The sequence below is a fragment of the Dreissena polymorpha genome, chromosome 2 (assembly GCF_020536995.1).
Source record: "Dreissena polymorpha isolate Duluth1 chromosome 2, UMN_Dpol_1.0, whole genome shotgun sequence".
NCBI classification, from domain to species: Eukaryota; Metazoa; Mollusca; class Bivalvia; order Myida; family Dreissenidae; genus Dreissena; species Dreissena polymorpha.
This window is the reverse complement of record NC_068356.1, coordinates 140,908,270-140,923,489: the sequence shown is the minus strand read 5'-3', so window position 1 is coordinate 140,923,489 and position 15,220 is coordinate 140,908,270. Positions and strand designations below refer to the sequence as shown.

The following is a 15,220-nucleotide window of genomic DNA, read 5'->3' as shown; positions in this document are numbered from 1 at the left end:
GAAGGCCTTTGGCCGAAATATTTAATAAAAGAGTAAATGTGTGAAGTTTTAAATGCTGTAATTTAAAGCCTCAATCAATATTTATTCATTTGCCATTTTAAAACTCCAAAAGAAGGCCAATGTAAAGGTCATAATGAGGTCAGGTGAAATGAATGAATTGAGAGTGTTCATGGATAAAATTCGTGTAAGTATCAAAGCTTTGTAGGTGGCATTATTGATGGCCGCCGAAAAGCATCAGTTTTTTATTAACCTTGAAAGGGACAAAATTAAAAACAAGCAAACAAACAGGCCAATTGCTATAAATGTCTTCAACCAACTGTAGATGCTTGAGGCATAAAATCCGGGCCACAGAAAAAACAAGAAATTTATGGAGGTGCGCAAATTCATATGTTTGTAATGGGTGTGGCGTGTAGAACTCATTAAGGTGCATCTACATATGAAGTTTCAAAGTTGTAGGTGGAAGCACTTTGATTACAGAGTCAATGTAAAGGTTTTAGCACGACGCCGGCGGACGGCGAGCAGGCTATGACAATACCTCGGGTTTTCTCCGAAAACAGCCTTGCTAATAAAATCACAAATGCAAAGCTATTTTCGCCCTCCACTCTTCCTCCAACTTAATGTAGGGGCATAATTAAAGGAATACTTTATGTCCAATTTTTACCTGCCCATGTTTCTCAGCGAACTCTTGGCTTAATTAAGAGAAGTACTTTATGTCCAATGTTCACATACCCATGCTTCTCAGCGACTTCTCTAGCCCGCTCTTCAGACACCTGCCTCTGGTCCTCCAGATCAAACTTGTTACCGCACAGCACGATGTCTGGGTTCTCACAGTAGGCGTGCGTTGACAGCTGTGTCAGCCAGTTACGGATGTTGATGAAGGACTGCTCGTTGGTAAGGTCAAACAGGAGAAGAAAACCCATGGCGTCTCTGAAGAAAGCCGTTGTTAGGCTTCGAAACCTGAAATTTATTTGAGCCTTGTTTGAGGAAAAGTTGACTTGCATGTGCCTAAAGTGACACCCCATATTAGCTTGTGCAGTCTTAACATGCTAATCAGGGGCCACCTTTTCCCCCTAAACTGGATTTTAATTTTAACCCTTTGCATGCTGGGAAATTTGTCTTCTGCTAAAATGTCGTCTGCTGAATTTCTAAAATTAGCATTTTCTTCATTTTTTTTCAAAGAATACTATCAGAATAGCAAACAGTTTGGATTCTGATGAGACGCCACGTTCTGTGGCGTCTCATCTGGATCCAAACTGTTTGCAAAGGCCTTCAAAATTCGGTTCCCGCGCTGAAAGGGTTAACAAGAGCTGTGTTTGTGAAACACAGTGCCCCCTACTGTGCTTTGGAGCAGAACAGCAGCTATTTTAGAAACAAGTTTATATTTTGAATGTTAAAGTCACAGTGAACTTGACCTTTGACCTATTGACCTCAAACCATATTTGATTGTAGATTTCAATGAGATGCATGCACATGTGAAGTTTAAAGAATATAAACCCAAGAGTTTTCATTTTATGATCAAGGTTTAAGTTTTGAGACAGACACACACATACAATCACAGACAAACAGACAGACAGGCCAAAAACAAAATACCCCCTGATCATTCTATCCGGGGGCATAAAAATACTACCTTTAAACGAAAAATACCATAAAACCTTAAAGTTCATCCCTTGTTAGCCTGTGCCTATTGCATTTAGCCCAGTCTTCCCAGAATGAGGCCCTATTAATACCAACCAGTTAAGAAAGTTAGAAATGTTAGCTGCAAGATGGCTTCTTTTGAATCCAGAAATGTCATCAAGTTAAACCTGGCATTCCTCTGCATAATAAGTTTATAAAGAATAAGGACAGGCAACCATAGTCAAAACGTTAGTTTCCAATCCTGAAATATCAAACAGTTTAGTCAGCTACTTACATGAATCATCCAAAGCCTACTGAATTAACCCTTTGAATGCTGGGAAATTTGTCGTCTGCTAAAATGTCGTCTGCAGAATTTCTAAAATTAGCATTTTCTTTGATTTTTTTTCAAAGAATACTATCAGAAGAGCAAACAGTTTGGATCCAGATGAGACGCCACGTTCTGTGGCGTCTCATCTGGATCCAAACTGTTTGCAAAGGCCTTTAAGTCGGTTCCCGCACTGAAAGGGTTAAACAATGAAGCTTGTTACAACAAATTGGATGAACAATTGGTCATTTAAATCCATTAAAAATTAACCATTTAAATCTGTTACACATGACGAAAGATTTGTTGCTTTGCTCCTCAATAATGAAACAGTGAAGCCTACTAGGAAGGTTTGATTAAAGCATTTAAAATCAACCATTGAAACATGCTTAACTGTTTGATGAATTAATAGAGCTTGTTTTGAAGTCTGTAAAATCAGTGAAGCCTGCTGGTAACCCTTTACCACTTAGATATGTATTTTGACACATTTGTAGTCCCTCAGAAAGTTAAATTTAATTTACGACCTTTCTAACTAGATTCAAGTTTTAAAGGCTTTATCTCCTAACCAGCTCCTAAAAATGCTTAACTGACATGGTTCATTAATTACTTTCCATAAAGAAATGTGGCATTCCACCAAAAGTTGTTCCACATTTAAATATGTTAACACTGTGATTGCAGATTGTTCGGCCAATTTTTCCTGGAAACAATCAACTGCTTAACCAAATTTAAATCTTTAAACTGTTGGCAATCTCTCATTATTATGAACCCCCGCCAAAGGCAGAGGGATATAAAATTGGTGATGTTCGTCAGTCTGTCAGAATATTAATTTTTGGCAGGGGATAATAATTCAATGAATATTCTTGTTTAAGTTTTCAACCAGTCTAAGATGCGTTATAATTACAAGTTCAAGACATTTTTTTCTTCCAGACATGACCTCTCTTGCACAGCCGTGCAATGTCGTGCTTCGAAAGAAAATAGAATTTAAAACAAGACCATGTGTTTAATAAACACACATGCCCCAACTGGAGCACTTGTCAGTATTGATTATAGGCACATTTTAAATAAGTCTACAGTTATTGACAGTGTTCAAAGATAACATCCATGAAGTATCGAAGCAAGTAATTCCCAGTCTGCTTAGGTTTTATGCTGTTTGCTGTTCACGGTATTTCAGGGTTGGAAATACAGCCTTTAAACAATTTATTTATTAAGAAAGGTTTTGGTTTACTTTGCTATTCTAAGAGGCGACAAATGGATTAAAATGCCTTTCAGAGCAATAGAGGATATGTCAAACTTACATCTAGTTCACTTTATAGCACAATGTTCAACCTTGAGCAGTGCTTATTTTTGCATTTTTTTGTTACAGCATGTGTCGTTTGAATTGGCACAAATAGCCCTATTAACCTTAAAATTGGGAAAAATAGTGCGATAAACCATGAAATTGTAAAAAATTGCGCGATAAACCATGAAATCAGTGGGGAAATGAAGCATTATTATATAATGATTATAAGAAACAGGTTATAATTAACAGAATTAAAATTGTTGTTTTTAAGCTAATGTTTGACAATAAGTTTTATATTGGAAAGTGTTGTTTTAATTTCTTCTTACAATGGAGCCAATTTTTAGTTTGAATACTTTGAATTGCTTATGCATATTAACCCATTTATGCCTAGTGGACTCTCCCATCCTTCTTCATTGGATCAATTTATTTCCAAAATTAGGGATGGCTATTATATTTATTTCTATATTAAGAATATTTCTTACAGAAATTCCTTTAAGCAAACAGCCCACACCCTGATGAGACGCCGTATCATGCAGCATCTCATCTGGGTCTACCCTGTTTGTCAAGGCCTTTTTTCTAGACGCTAGGCATAAATAGGTTATTCTTACAATAATCTATAGATTCTAAAATACAACATTAAAACATAGCATCTTTCAGTGCATTAAGTTGAATATAGAATTTGTTTATATCAAATATCATTTTGGGAAAACATTTACATATATTAACAAACACGCTTTAGTGTTCTTGTTGTGTTAATGATGTATTAAATGGAGTTAAATAAACATATTTAATTTGTTTACCTTTCAATATCTTGGATTCGACATCTTTAGTTCAATGCTATTTCAATAAACTATACAGTGTGACAAACATAACAAGAACCGTCGGAGACGGGTGATGCTCCCGAAAGTTTTTTTTTGTCACAATATTGCACTATATATTCAGATAAAAGGAAACGTCTTGCGGGCACTGTAGTTGGGGGGACAATAATTTTTTTATAGAAAATTTCAAAGGGCCATAACTCTGTGAAAAATCATCCGACCAGAAACTGCTGATAATATGCACATCTCCTCTTGGTAGTGAAGCTTTCCATAAAGTTTCATTGAATTTCAGTCATTAGTTGCTGAGAAATAGCCCGGACAAGAATTGCACTATATGTACAGTAAATGGAAAATTTCAAAAATTTCAAAGGGCCATAACTCTGTGAAAAATCATCCGACCAGAACCCGCTGATAATATGCACATCTCCTCTTGGTAGAGAAGCTTCCCATAAAGTTTCATTGAATTTCGGTGATTAGTTGCTAAGAAATAGCCCTGACACAAATTGTGCACAGACGGACAGACGCACACACGGACAGACGAAGCGGCGACTACATGCTCCCCCCAAAATAAATTTTGGAGGAGCATAATAAAGCAGAATATGCATATGAATCTGATTATACACAGATCCACTAACATATAAATCAAATCATTTTTCCATTCTCAAACATTACTTGTTTTAAATGCTTTCTCTTTGCGAGTAGACTGAACTCAAATTTTCTAACACTGGTTTCCGTGACACACATTCACTGTGCAGATTTCTAATAAATAATTGATGTTTGTATCTAAAACCTAGCTTTATCGTTAATGGACATACGCATGACATTTTCCCTTAATTACCATATGACATTTGAGGTTAATTTGATTTTTATTTGCTTTTGCTGTTAATCGTAATTTTTCTTCTGCTTGCCAACATCTTGGACGATAACGTAAAATCAAGCGTGGTCAATCTTGATTCTTCGACTAACTCTGGTATTCTCTACAATATAGGGATGTGGGGATAGCAACGTAAAATCATATAAATTCGGCTAAATTTGCAAAGCAAAGTTGTCATTCGGGGACACCTTGACGTTCGGTTGGCAGTCGTTCTACGACATTATCCTTGTATAACATTATAATCTTATTGGGTTTATCGGGAAAATTTGGCATTTTGGGGGGAAGTTCGGTCAGATTTGGGGGAAAAACATTGACTTTTGTAATCAGGAAGCAGCCGAATATCGGCGGTAATTTTGGGCAAAACATCACTGTTGAATCTAAGAATCTCTATAGCTACAAGCCCTGACCTTTCTTGCCCAGCCGTGTCCCAGAGCTGTAGATGAATGCGCTGACTGCGACCATACGAGCCGTCCGGGCCTGGAGACCTGTGCAGCTGCAGTGATATGAGAAATGTTCTAGAAAAACTGGGCTTAATGTTTGTATGTAGTGTCATTCCCACAGTAGATTGTGCAGTCTGCACAGGCTAATCAGGGATTATACCTTCCACATTTTATGGAATGTTTCATTCGAAGACTGTTGCTTCTAAACGAAAACTTTAGTGTAGGCAGAAAGTGTCGTCCCTGATTAGCCTGAGTTGACAGCACAGCCTTATCTGGGATGACAGCACAGCCTTATCTGGGATGACAGCACAGCCTTATCTGGGATGACACTTTCAGCACATGCATTAAGCAAAGTTTTCACTCAAATAATACTGTGGTAAATAATGATATGCACTTATCAAGAGGTAAACACTACGTTAATATATTTTATTGCATGATACTTGATGAGATATATAGGCGCAATATTTGAACAAACTTTGTACAGGACCACCATTTGTGTTACACACCAATCATTAAACCCCTTACTTGTGCACTTTCAAAGCAGATTTGTAAAATTAATTTCTACATAAGTCTACGTAAATAATGTTATCCCTAATGTGTGTCATTTTTTCCCCATAAGACATTAATTAAACAAGAATCACCTAATGATTTAACACACAAAATACTACAGCCCTGATCCTGGTGGTGTAAGAAAAGAGTTTTCAATGATCTTGACCTCTATATAAGGGAGACACTAGATCCTGCATATGAAATGCTATCCACATGGTGGTCTAGCAGTAATTTCTTTAAAAAGGAGCATGATAAATGACAAATAAGAAGGCATGACAAGATATTTTAGGACCAAATTTGAACTCTAAGTTTGACCTTAACCTTTGAAGAAGACACAAGACATGTCATCTAATGATGGAATGCATTAGTGCAAGATCATAATTAGAGGTCAAATGTCAAAGCTTGACTGCTTTTTTTAATCTTCTTGGGAGGAAGGCATAACAAGAGGGCCTTAAAGGCCCAAAGTCGCTCACCTGAGATAAAAAAAAAATGACCTGTTTTTTGCAGCCCAAGATATCAATGGAACAAAATCAATGTTCTAACCAAGTTTCATGAAGAATGAATAACAAATGGCCCCCTGGCGGTCATGTTTTTTAACAGACCTGAACCATTATTGAACTCGTCCAAGATATCATTGGGACAAATCTTCTGACTAATTTTTATGAAGATCCGACAATATATGTGGCCGCTACAGTGTTAACAGGGCAAATATTCATGACGCACAACGGAAGACAGACAATTGACAAAAGGTGATCACAAAAGTTCACCATGAGCAAAAAATATTATGCTCATAAAAATTGTCACCATGTTTGAAGATGATATTATTAAAACTAACTGAGTAAACTAAATCAAGATATGATAACAACATTTGCACTCAGCAAGTGTCATTCAGATTGAACTAAAAATGTTACTAAAAGTATTCACAATTGTTACAGACATACAAAACAAGAGGGCCTGAAAGGCCCAAAGTCGCTCACCTGAGATAACAAGATAATATTGGAACAAATCTTCTGCCCAAGTTTCACAAAGATCGGAAAATAAATGTGGCCTCTAGAGTGTTAACAAGGTTTTACTATAGCCATATAAGGAAAAATGCCTCGCCCCCTGGCAGCCATGTTTTTCAACCAACAGGCATCATTTTTGAACTCATCCAAGATATTATCTGGATGAATCTTCTGACCAAGTTTCATGAAGATCGGACAGTAAATGTGGTCTCTAGAGTGTTAACAAGATTTTACTATAGCAATACACAGAAAAATGCCCCACCCCTTGGAAGTCATTTTTTTTTTCAAGCAAACATAATTATTTTCGAACTCATCCAAGATGTCATTGAGACCAATCTTCTGACCAAATTTCATAAAGATTGGACAATAAATGTGGCCTCTAGAATGTTAACAAGGTTTTACTATAGCCATATATAGCCATATAAGGAAAAATGCCCCGCCCCTGGTGGCCATGTTTTTAAAGCAACCAAAACCATTTTCGAACTCATCCAAGATATCATTGGGAAAAATCTTCTGACCAAGTTTAAGGATGATCGGAAAAAAAATGTGACCTCTAGAGTGTTAACAAGGTTTTACTCTAGCCATAAGGAAAATAGCCCCGCCCCTGTGGTGGCCATGTTTTTCAACCAACGGTCATCATTTTTGAACTCGTCCAAGATATTATTGGGATGAATCATCTGACCGAGTTTCATGAAGATCAGACTATAAATGTGGCCTCTAGAATGTTAACAAAGATTTTACTATAGCCTTATAAAGCCATTTAAGGAAAAATGCCCCGCCCTTTGGCGGCCATGTTATTCAAGCAAACGTAACCATTTTCGAACTCATCCAAGATATCATTAAGACAAATCTTCTGACCATATTTCATCAAAATTGGACAATAAATGTTGCCTCTAGAGTGTTAACAAGGTTTTACTATAGCCATATAAGGAAAAATGCCCCGCACCCTGGCGGCCATGTTTTTCAACCAACCGGCATCATTTTCAAACTCTTCCAAGATATTATTGGGATGAATCTTCTGACCAAGTTTCATGAAGATCCGACAATAAATGTGGCCTCTAGAGTGTTAACAAGATTTTACTATAGCCATATATAGCCATATTAGGAAAAATGCCCCGCCCCTTGGCAGCCATGTTTTTCAAGCAAACGTAACCATTTTCGAACTCATCCAAGATATCATTCAAACCAATCTTCTGATCAAATTTCATGAATATTGGACAATAAATGTGGCCTCTAGAGAGTGAACAAGGCAAATGTTGCCATCGCACAACGGACAACGCACAACGCACGACGGACAAAAGGCAATCACAAAAGCTCACCATGAGCACGTTGAACTACCACCACCCCTGAGAGCCTTGTTTATAAACAATAATGAACTATTTTCAGACTCACCTTTCAATTATATTTCTAATTAAAAAATCAATAAATCTGTTTTAAAACACAAATCTTTGATAATGTGGGTTATTGTATTAAACAATAAAACCCAGTTTATTTTATTTTTTTATTCAATATCATACATACAATGTAAACATGTATATGATCATACAACATAGTGATTGTACATAGAAATAAAGTTCAGACATGTTATACAAGATATGCTAATATATATTTTTTTTAGAGAGAAAAGAAAAGAACAACAGAGGAATAGTTATGAAAAAAGATGAGTTGTATAAAGTCAGAAGAAAGCATACTGGACTTGTGTGTTTTGTTGTATATTCACAATGATCTTGTCAGATTGAAAAATATAAATAAAAAAATAAACAAAACTATTTTAGAGAGTTAAACTAACATTAGAGTGGAATGTATATAAGTGGACAAAACATTATGAGAATTTAATCCGATTCCATTTTTGTTCAAAGATTTGTAATGTGTCATTACTGAGGGCTATTTCTTTCTCAATCTGGATTTTTAGTTTAAGACTATGGACAAAACAATTAAAATTTGGTACTTGTTTTTTGTACTTCATGTTTAAGATGAAATATTTCATCAATATAACCATAAAATTCACAATATTATTACAGTCTATTGATTTCAATGAGTTAATTCCGAAACTTACATTTAAGAAAGATAGTTTAACGTTTAGTTGATGTTGTTCAAGAAAAGATATAAATTGATTCCAAATAGGCTGGATGTGTTTGCACTCCCAAAAAAGATGTTCTATAGTTTCAATGTTTTCACTGCAGAAGTCACACAGATTTGATGTAGATAATTTGCATTTAAAGAGATATTTATTTGTAGCTATAATTTTATGGATGTATTTATATTGAAAATTTCTCAGTGTGCTTTCAATAGTTGCTTTATATGGCATGGTAAATATATGTTTCCAATTAAGTTCATTTTCTCAAAAAAGGACTTGCCATTTATTTTGGATTTTGGAGTTTTCTGTAGGGTTTTTAATTTGTAGTGTGTAAAATATTTTGTTTGTTTTGTTTTTTCTTCCAAGTATGTTTTCTACAAATGTTGTTTGAGTACTGTGGTGTATTATTTGTATTGATTTCAGATTTAATATGTATGGGTATGCTTTTGATTAGTGTGTAGTACTTCAGAAAATTATTTGAAGGTATTCCGTATATGTAGCATATATTATCAAAAGAGTAGAAATCCTTAATTCTGTAGTCATATAATTGGTCGACATATTTAATGCTTTGTTCAAACCAGTTTTTATAGAAAAACGTCTTATTGTTTGAAGTTATGTCTTTATTATTCCATAAAATTGTTTTACTGCTGGTTTGGGTTTCTAAGTTATGAGTGACATCACTCCACGCTGATAGAACATCAGACAGAAATATGTTTTCGTTTGCAATTTCATATAAGATATTGCTGATGTTACATTCAAAGAGTAAGGAGTCACCATATTTTTTAGGATTTTCTGGTAGAATAATTTCCATTTACTCGTATTGGTATTATCTAGGTATCGTTTAACCCAGCTGCATTTGACTGCATTCAAGAATGAGTCAATGGTCGTTAATTGGATACCTCCATTTTCTACAGATTGAATTAACTGAGTTCTTTTTATTTTATCAGGTTCACCGTCCCATATGAAATTAAATATTGCTGATTTTATATCGTTAATAACATCATTTGGTGGATTTGGGAGAACTGTTAATACATATATTAATTTAGGAAGTGCAAACGTTTTCAATACTGTGTTTTTTCCGATCAGTGTAAGTTTACGATGATGCCATGATTTTAAGCAGTTTTTAAAATTCTGTAATTTAGGTAGTATGTTTTTAAGAACTGTATCCTTTTCATTATTTGTGAATGTAATTCCTAACGTTGTGGCTTCATCGGATGTCCATTTGAAGATTTTTATTCGTTTGTCTTTATTGTTTAATTCTTTAAGATTTAAAGTACATAATTTAATCATTTAAGTAGGTGGAGGGTGTGTAAATGGTAATTGTATGTGCTTGTCCAGTAAGTTTCTATTCTAAAATATGTCCAGTTGGTTTCTCTTATAGGACATAAGATGTCCATACATACAAACAAAAAAAGAAAACAAAAATTAGGATTACAAAAAGATGAATATTCCATAGACTTGAAGAAGTAAAAAGAGATAATCACAAAAGTAAGAAGAAAACTCAATAAAAGACTTGTCCCTAGTAGAGACATAGAAAAAAAAGAATAAAATAAAACATATGAACACACAAAAACAAGCAAATGTGCTTATGCAAGGTAAATTGCCCTAAATATAAGACATAAATTATCGGTATCTAATGTTCTCAAAACGGAAGTTTAAAAAAAAGTGGGTATGAGTAAATAATAAGAATTTCACTGGAGAATGTATTTTTTAAGTTTAAGTAATTAAGTTACTCTAAGTATGTGACGTTACTTTTCGGTATGTAAGATTTAAAAATAAAAATAAAAAAAATATATCAATAAAAAAATAAATATGTTTGAGGTTTATGCATATTCATATTAAATGTCACACTGTAATATGTTTATTATAAGTTTTAACAAAAGAGCATACTTAAGGATTTAAACATAAATTGTTTATACGTATTTGTACTATATCCATTTATACAGAAGAGTAAAAAAAAAACACACACAATACAAGTATATTAGGTGGTATTAGCCGGGTTCCGATTACCAAATATTGATAAACACAATATCAATGTTGTATACATATAAAGTTAAAAAAAACACACACAATACAAGTATATTAGGTGGTATGCCGGGTTCCGATTACCAAATATTGATAAACACAATATCAATGTCAATGTTGTATACATATAAAAGGTAATATGGTTATACTGTGGTATACATAAATTGTATATACGTATTTGTACTATATCCATTACAGAAGAGTTAAAAAATACAATACAAGTACATTTGGTGGTTAGCCTGGTTCCATTAACAAATATTGATAAACACAATATCAATGTTAATTTTGTATACATAAAGATGTTATATGTTTATTCTATGCTTTAGCTATATAGCATATATAAGGAATTATACATAAATTGAATATACATATTTACATGTATGCTATATTCATTACAGAGTAGTTAAAAAAAACAATTACAAGTACCTTTGGTGTTAAGCCGGGTTCTGATAAACAAGTATTTATGAAAACCTTACCAGTTAGTTTTGTAAAAGTAAAAGTTTAAGCATGAAAACAATACAAATACAGTTGGTGATATACAGGAGTATGTTTAACAAGTGTTGGTCAAAAAAAAAAAATATCAACGTAAGTGTTGTAAACAACAGACACGTTAGACAGTTGTAAACAACAGACAAGTTAGACAATTAAGCAATACAATTACATTTTATGGTATTTCAGATACTGTTTTACAAGTATTAGTTCACTACAATATTATTGTACACTGTGTATATATCATATGCTGTGAGCATAAAATGATTTGTTTTAAAAGTGCTTAGTTTTAACAAAACGTAAAATATCACTACCATTATTTTATAGATCAATAATTTCACGCTTTTATGGTAAACATTAATCCTAAAAAAAGCTTTTTAGTCAAAGTCAGCTTTTTGTTAACATCAGAAGTAAAAAAGTATAACAGATAGAATGAATGCTTATGTATGCCAAAAGACTAGCGACAAAAAGGCATGTATGAAATCATTACTAATCTATACATCAAACAACAACATGTATACACGTACCACATACTATTAATAGGTGATATTTGCTTTCCAGTTGGAACAGGCTATAATATTCAGGTGGGCATGTATTTTTACCTCAATTAAGGAAAATTAGTATACTTCGCATCGATCTCGACTCTGTTTTTCGGAGATAAGAAAAAAAACACTTTCGTGCAGAAATTAACTATTCTTATTCTAATAATTATTGTAATGTGTTGTCAATAAAGCGTTTTGGGTATGAATACCATATAGGCTATATAATTTCAATGATTATTTAGAAAAATTATTCAGATAAATTAAACAATAAATAAATAGAGAAGAAGTCCAAAGATATCGGAAAGGCGCTCTAGCATTGAGGTGGAAAAACAAGTAAAACTAATTGAACAGCGCAGACTATTGATTTCCCGCCCAATATTTTTACCGTTTTTGTAAATTGTGGTAATTGCATGCGGAGGTGTTCCATTTCGTAATTCGTTGAGAAAACATACACATGATTGCAGATAATCAAATATCACGACTTGATAATGTATTTTTTAACAACCGATATATGATGTTGTCTAGCTAAGAAATAATTAATGATATAGTATGTATTGTAATGTTCTAGACGTTTCGTACTTTATAATTATTGAAACTACAAGCTTGTTAAGTAAAAATCGTTTAAAACAGCCATAATTTAACAGTATCTCAACTGACAAGCTATTCACGGGAACCACGGGGAACATTAGGAAGTATACTGTATATGAGTGCAAGATTAGCAAGTCATTTAGTTTATAACAGTTGGGATTAACACCTAAAGAATATAATGTTTTGATAAATCAGAAGGTTGTGCAAAAACAATCGCCGTGTGCCATGAATTTCTCGTCATTTTGCATGATTTACATTTCAATTTTTAATAGATATATAAGTCAAGATAAAAGGTTAGAGTCGGCAATAGTTTTAACAACAAATGACTTTTTGACGAACATGCAATATAATATGCGACACATAAAATACAAGCTCTTACGTAAAAGACTGAGCGTCTGTACATTTATTGTCTATATAAGTATGTTTTTTTAGAGAAAAGATGATACAATGCAAATTTTATCGAACGGTCATAGATGGTTACGAGATATATAATGAAGTATTGTTTTTAATTAGGAACAAAAACAATGTTTGTATTTTCTATATTGGGTTTGTAAAGAAAATATGTTACAAATAGCATACAAGAATTCAAGTTAGTTCTACTCTATAACAGAATGGTAAATAAGTTTATTTTACGTAAGGAGCGAAACATTATTTAATTCCATTGTAAGAGACAGTATAGTAGACAGTTGGATAAGAACAAAATTACATACCGATTAAAAGGTAGACAAGTAAAATTTCCAACGTTTGTAGGATACTCTTATGATAACATAATGTCATCATTCCAAAAACACCGATTGCCGTCTAAAACTTCCTACTCCTGTTTCGGAAGTCACTAGCTGCTTGTGTCATTTATATTGTCAAATATATCGAACTTGATTCTTTCTTCCGAGGTGGTTTGCCCGAATACTGCACCATTAAAAAACCAGGCGTTTTTGATATCGGGATGAAGAAATAACCTGCTTATTAGTCCTTGGTTTCGTTTCGTCACATCGTCTACAAGTTTGTACCCTTTTGATTTCATTGGAGTGCGTTTCTTCATGATGGCTGACTTTGCATTGTTGTTTTTAAGTTTAATGAGTATTGGCCTGGTTGTCCCCATCTTAGATGGTATGCGATGTATGGCCATTATGTCCTCGTGTTTCAGGTCAACGTCGGCTGTTGTTTTCAATATGTTTGAGACTGTTTGAATGAGTTTGGTTTCAGATTCATCGGATGTTTCCTTGATGTTCATGATTTTAACATTGTTCTTTCTCGAGTATTGTTCGTTGTAGTTTGCAAGTTTTAGCGCTTCTCTGCTAGTTTCATAATGTTTCTCAATTTGTATTTGTTGCTCTGAGTAATTGACTTGGTGATATTTTTCTCAAGATCGGAACCTTTTGCTTCAATTGTTCATTTTCGAATTCCAAACCTGTTAATTTTTCATTTAATGTCTTGGTCCTGTTAATGTGACTTCAGTTTCGATTGTTTTAATCATTGTAACTTCGTTTTTGTTCATGATGGTGGAAACTGCTTTCTTCTAAGATCATCTATCTCTTCCCGCTTTAGCATACTTTTGAAATCTTCCCTCAATTCCGCTAACCCCTCAGTCATGTTCTCGAGCAGCGTATTTATATTGGACAGGTCGTCCATGCTCGTATTTGTACTATTGCTTGAGTCAGCGCGTTGTTTTTTGTTAGCTGGTTTTGTCTCGGGCTTTTTTCCTTTGAAATTAAGTTTCGTTTGCTCAAGTTTACTGTTACTACTCATAGTTAATGGATATTGTTATATTGTCACTGTATTGCAGATTGTAGTAATTTAATATCCAATCAGTGTAGAAGGTTACACAGCCAGAATTGCTTTTATTAAACGGTTCACTGTCTACAGGTAAAGATGTTAATCCGATTAGTTATTTTGTTTGTTGAATAGGTTCAATAGCTTCAATATGACCAGGGGTCTTCTCAATGCACTACTAATGCACTACAAAATCCAATTTGACGACACAGAAGATTCCACAATTTCACTAAAAATCACCATTTACGTCCACTTTATGAAGTCAGTAGTTTATTCCATGTATTATTGACACAATTACCTACTGCCTAATACCGAATTTAACTATGTACTATCACTATTTCCTATAATAAAAGGCAATTTACACAGGAGCTGCGATCAGCCGAACATCACTACTCGCTGTATTTTATTTTAGCAGAAATGTGGACCTTTCAAGGGAGAGTATCTTGAGCATACTAGTATCTTGATGAATAGAGTTCTCTCAAATATCTGAGTAAGAGTAACTGCCCATTCTATAAAGAGAAAGTTCTGAGATTACTTCCTTTCTGGCATTGGATTCCAAGGATTAAACCTACAGAAATCAAAGCGCTGAAGGCACTGAAGATGTTCGCTATTGCATAATTTAACACGCAATTCATTTTTCAAAATCAATCGCAAGTTTGAAATGAACATACGCCATTCAAATTTATAAAGTGTGTGTCATAGCCCACGGGTCGAGTTTTGTGTGCACTTTTTATCATCCTTATTATTTCAAAGAAATAACTTAGACAAAATAAAAACAACAAGCTTTTTGGACCTTCGGAAAGCATACCCTTGTCAAAAAAGTGGGCAA

General features: G+C 33.9%; 1 protein-coding gene across 1 annotated transcript in view; it reads right to left on the bottom strand.

Annotated features, from left to right (window-relative positions):
- LOC127869229 (ras-related protein Rab-27A-like) overlaps positions 1-15,220 on the bottom strand; it is a 39,020-nt gene that overhangs the window by 3,669 nt on the left and 20,131 nt on the right. The window contains exons 4-5 of the mRNA XM_052411610.1: positions 5,315-5,400; positions 730-957 (exon numbers count right to left, since the gene is read on the bottom strand). Coding sequence (XP_052267570.1) covers positions 730-957; positions 5,315-5,400 — 314 coding nt within the window. The remainder of the gene's footprint in view (positions 1-729; positions 958-5,314; positions 5,401-15,220) is intronic.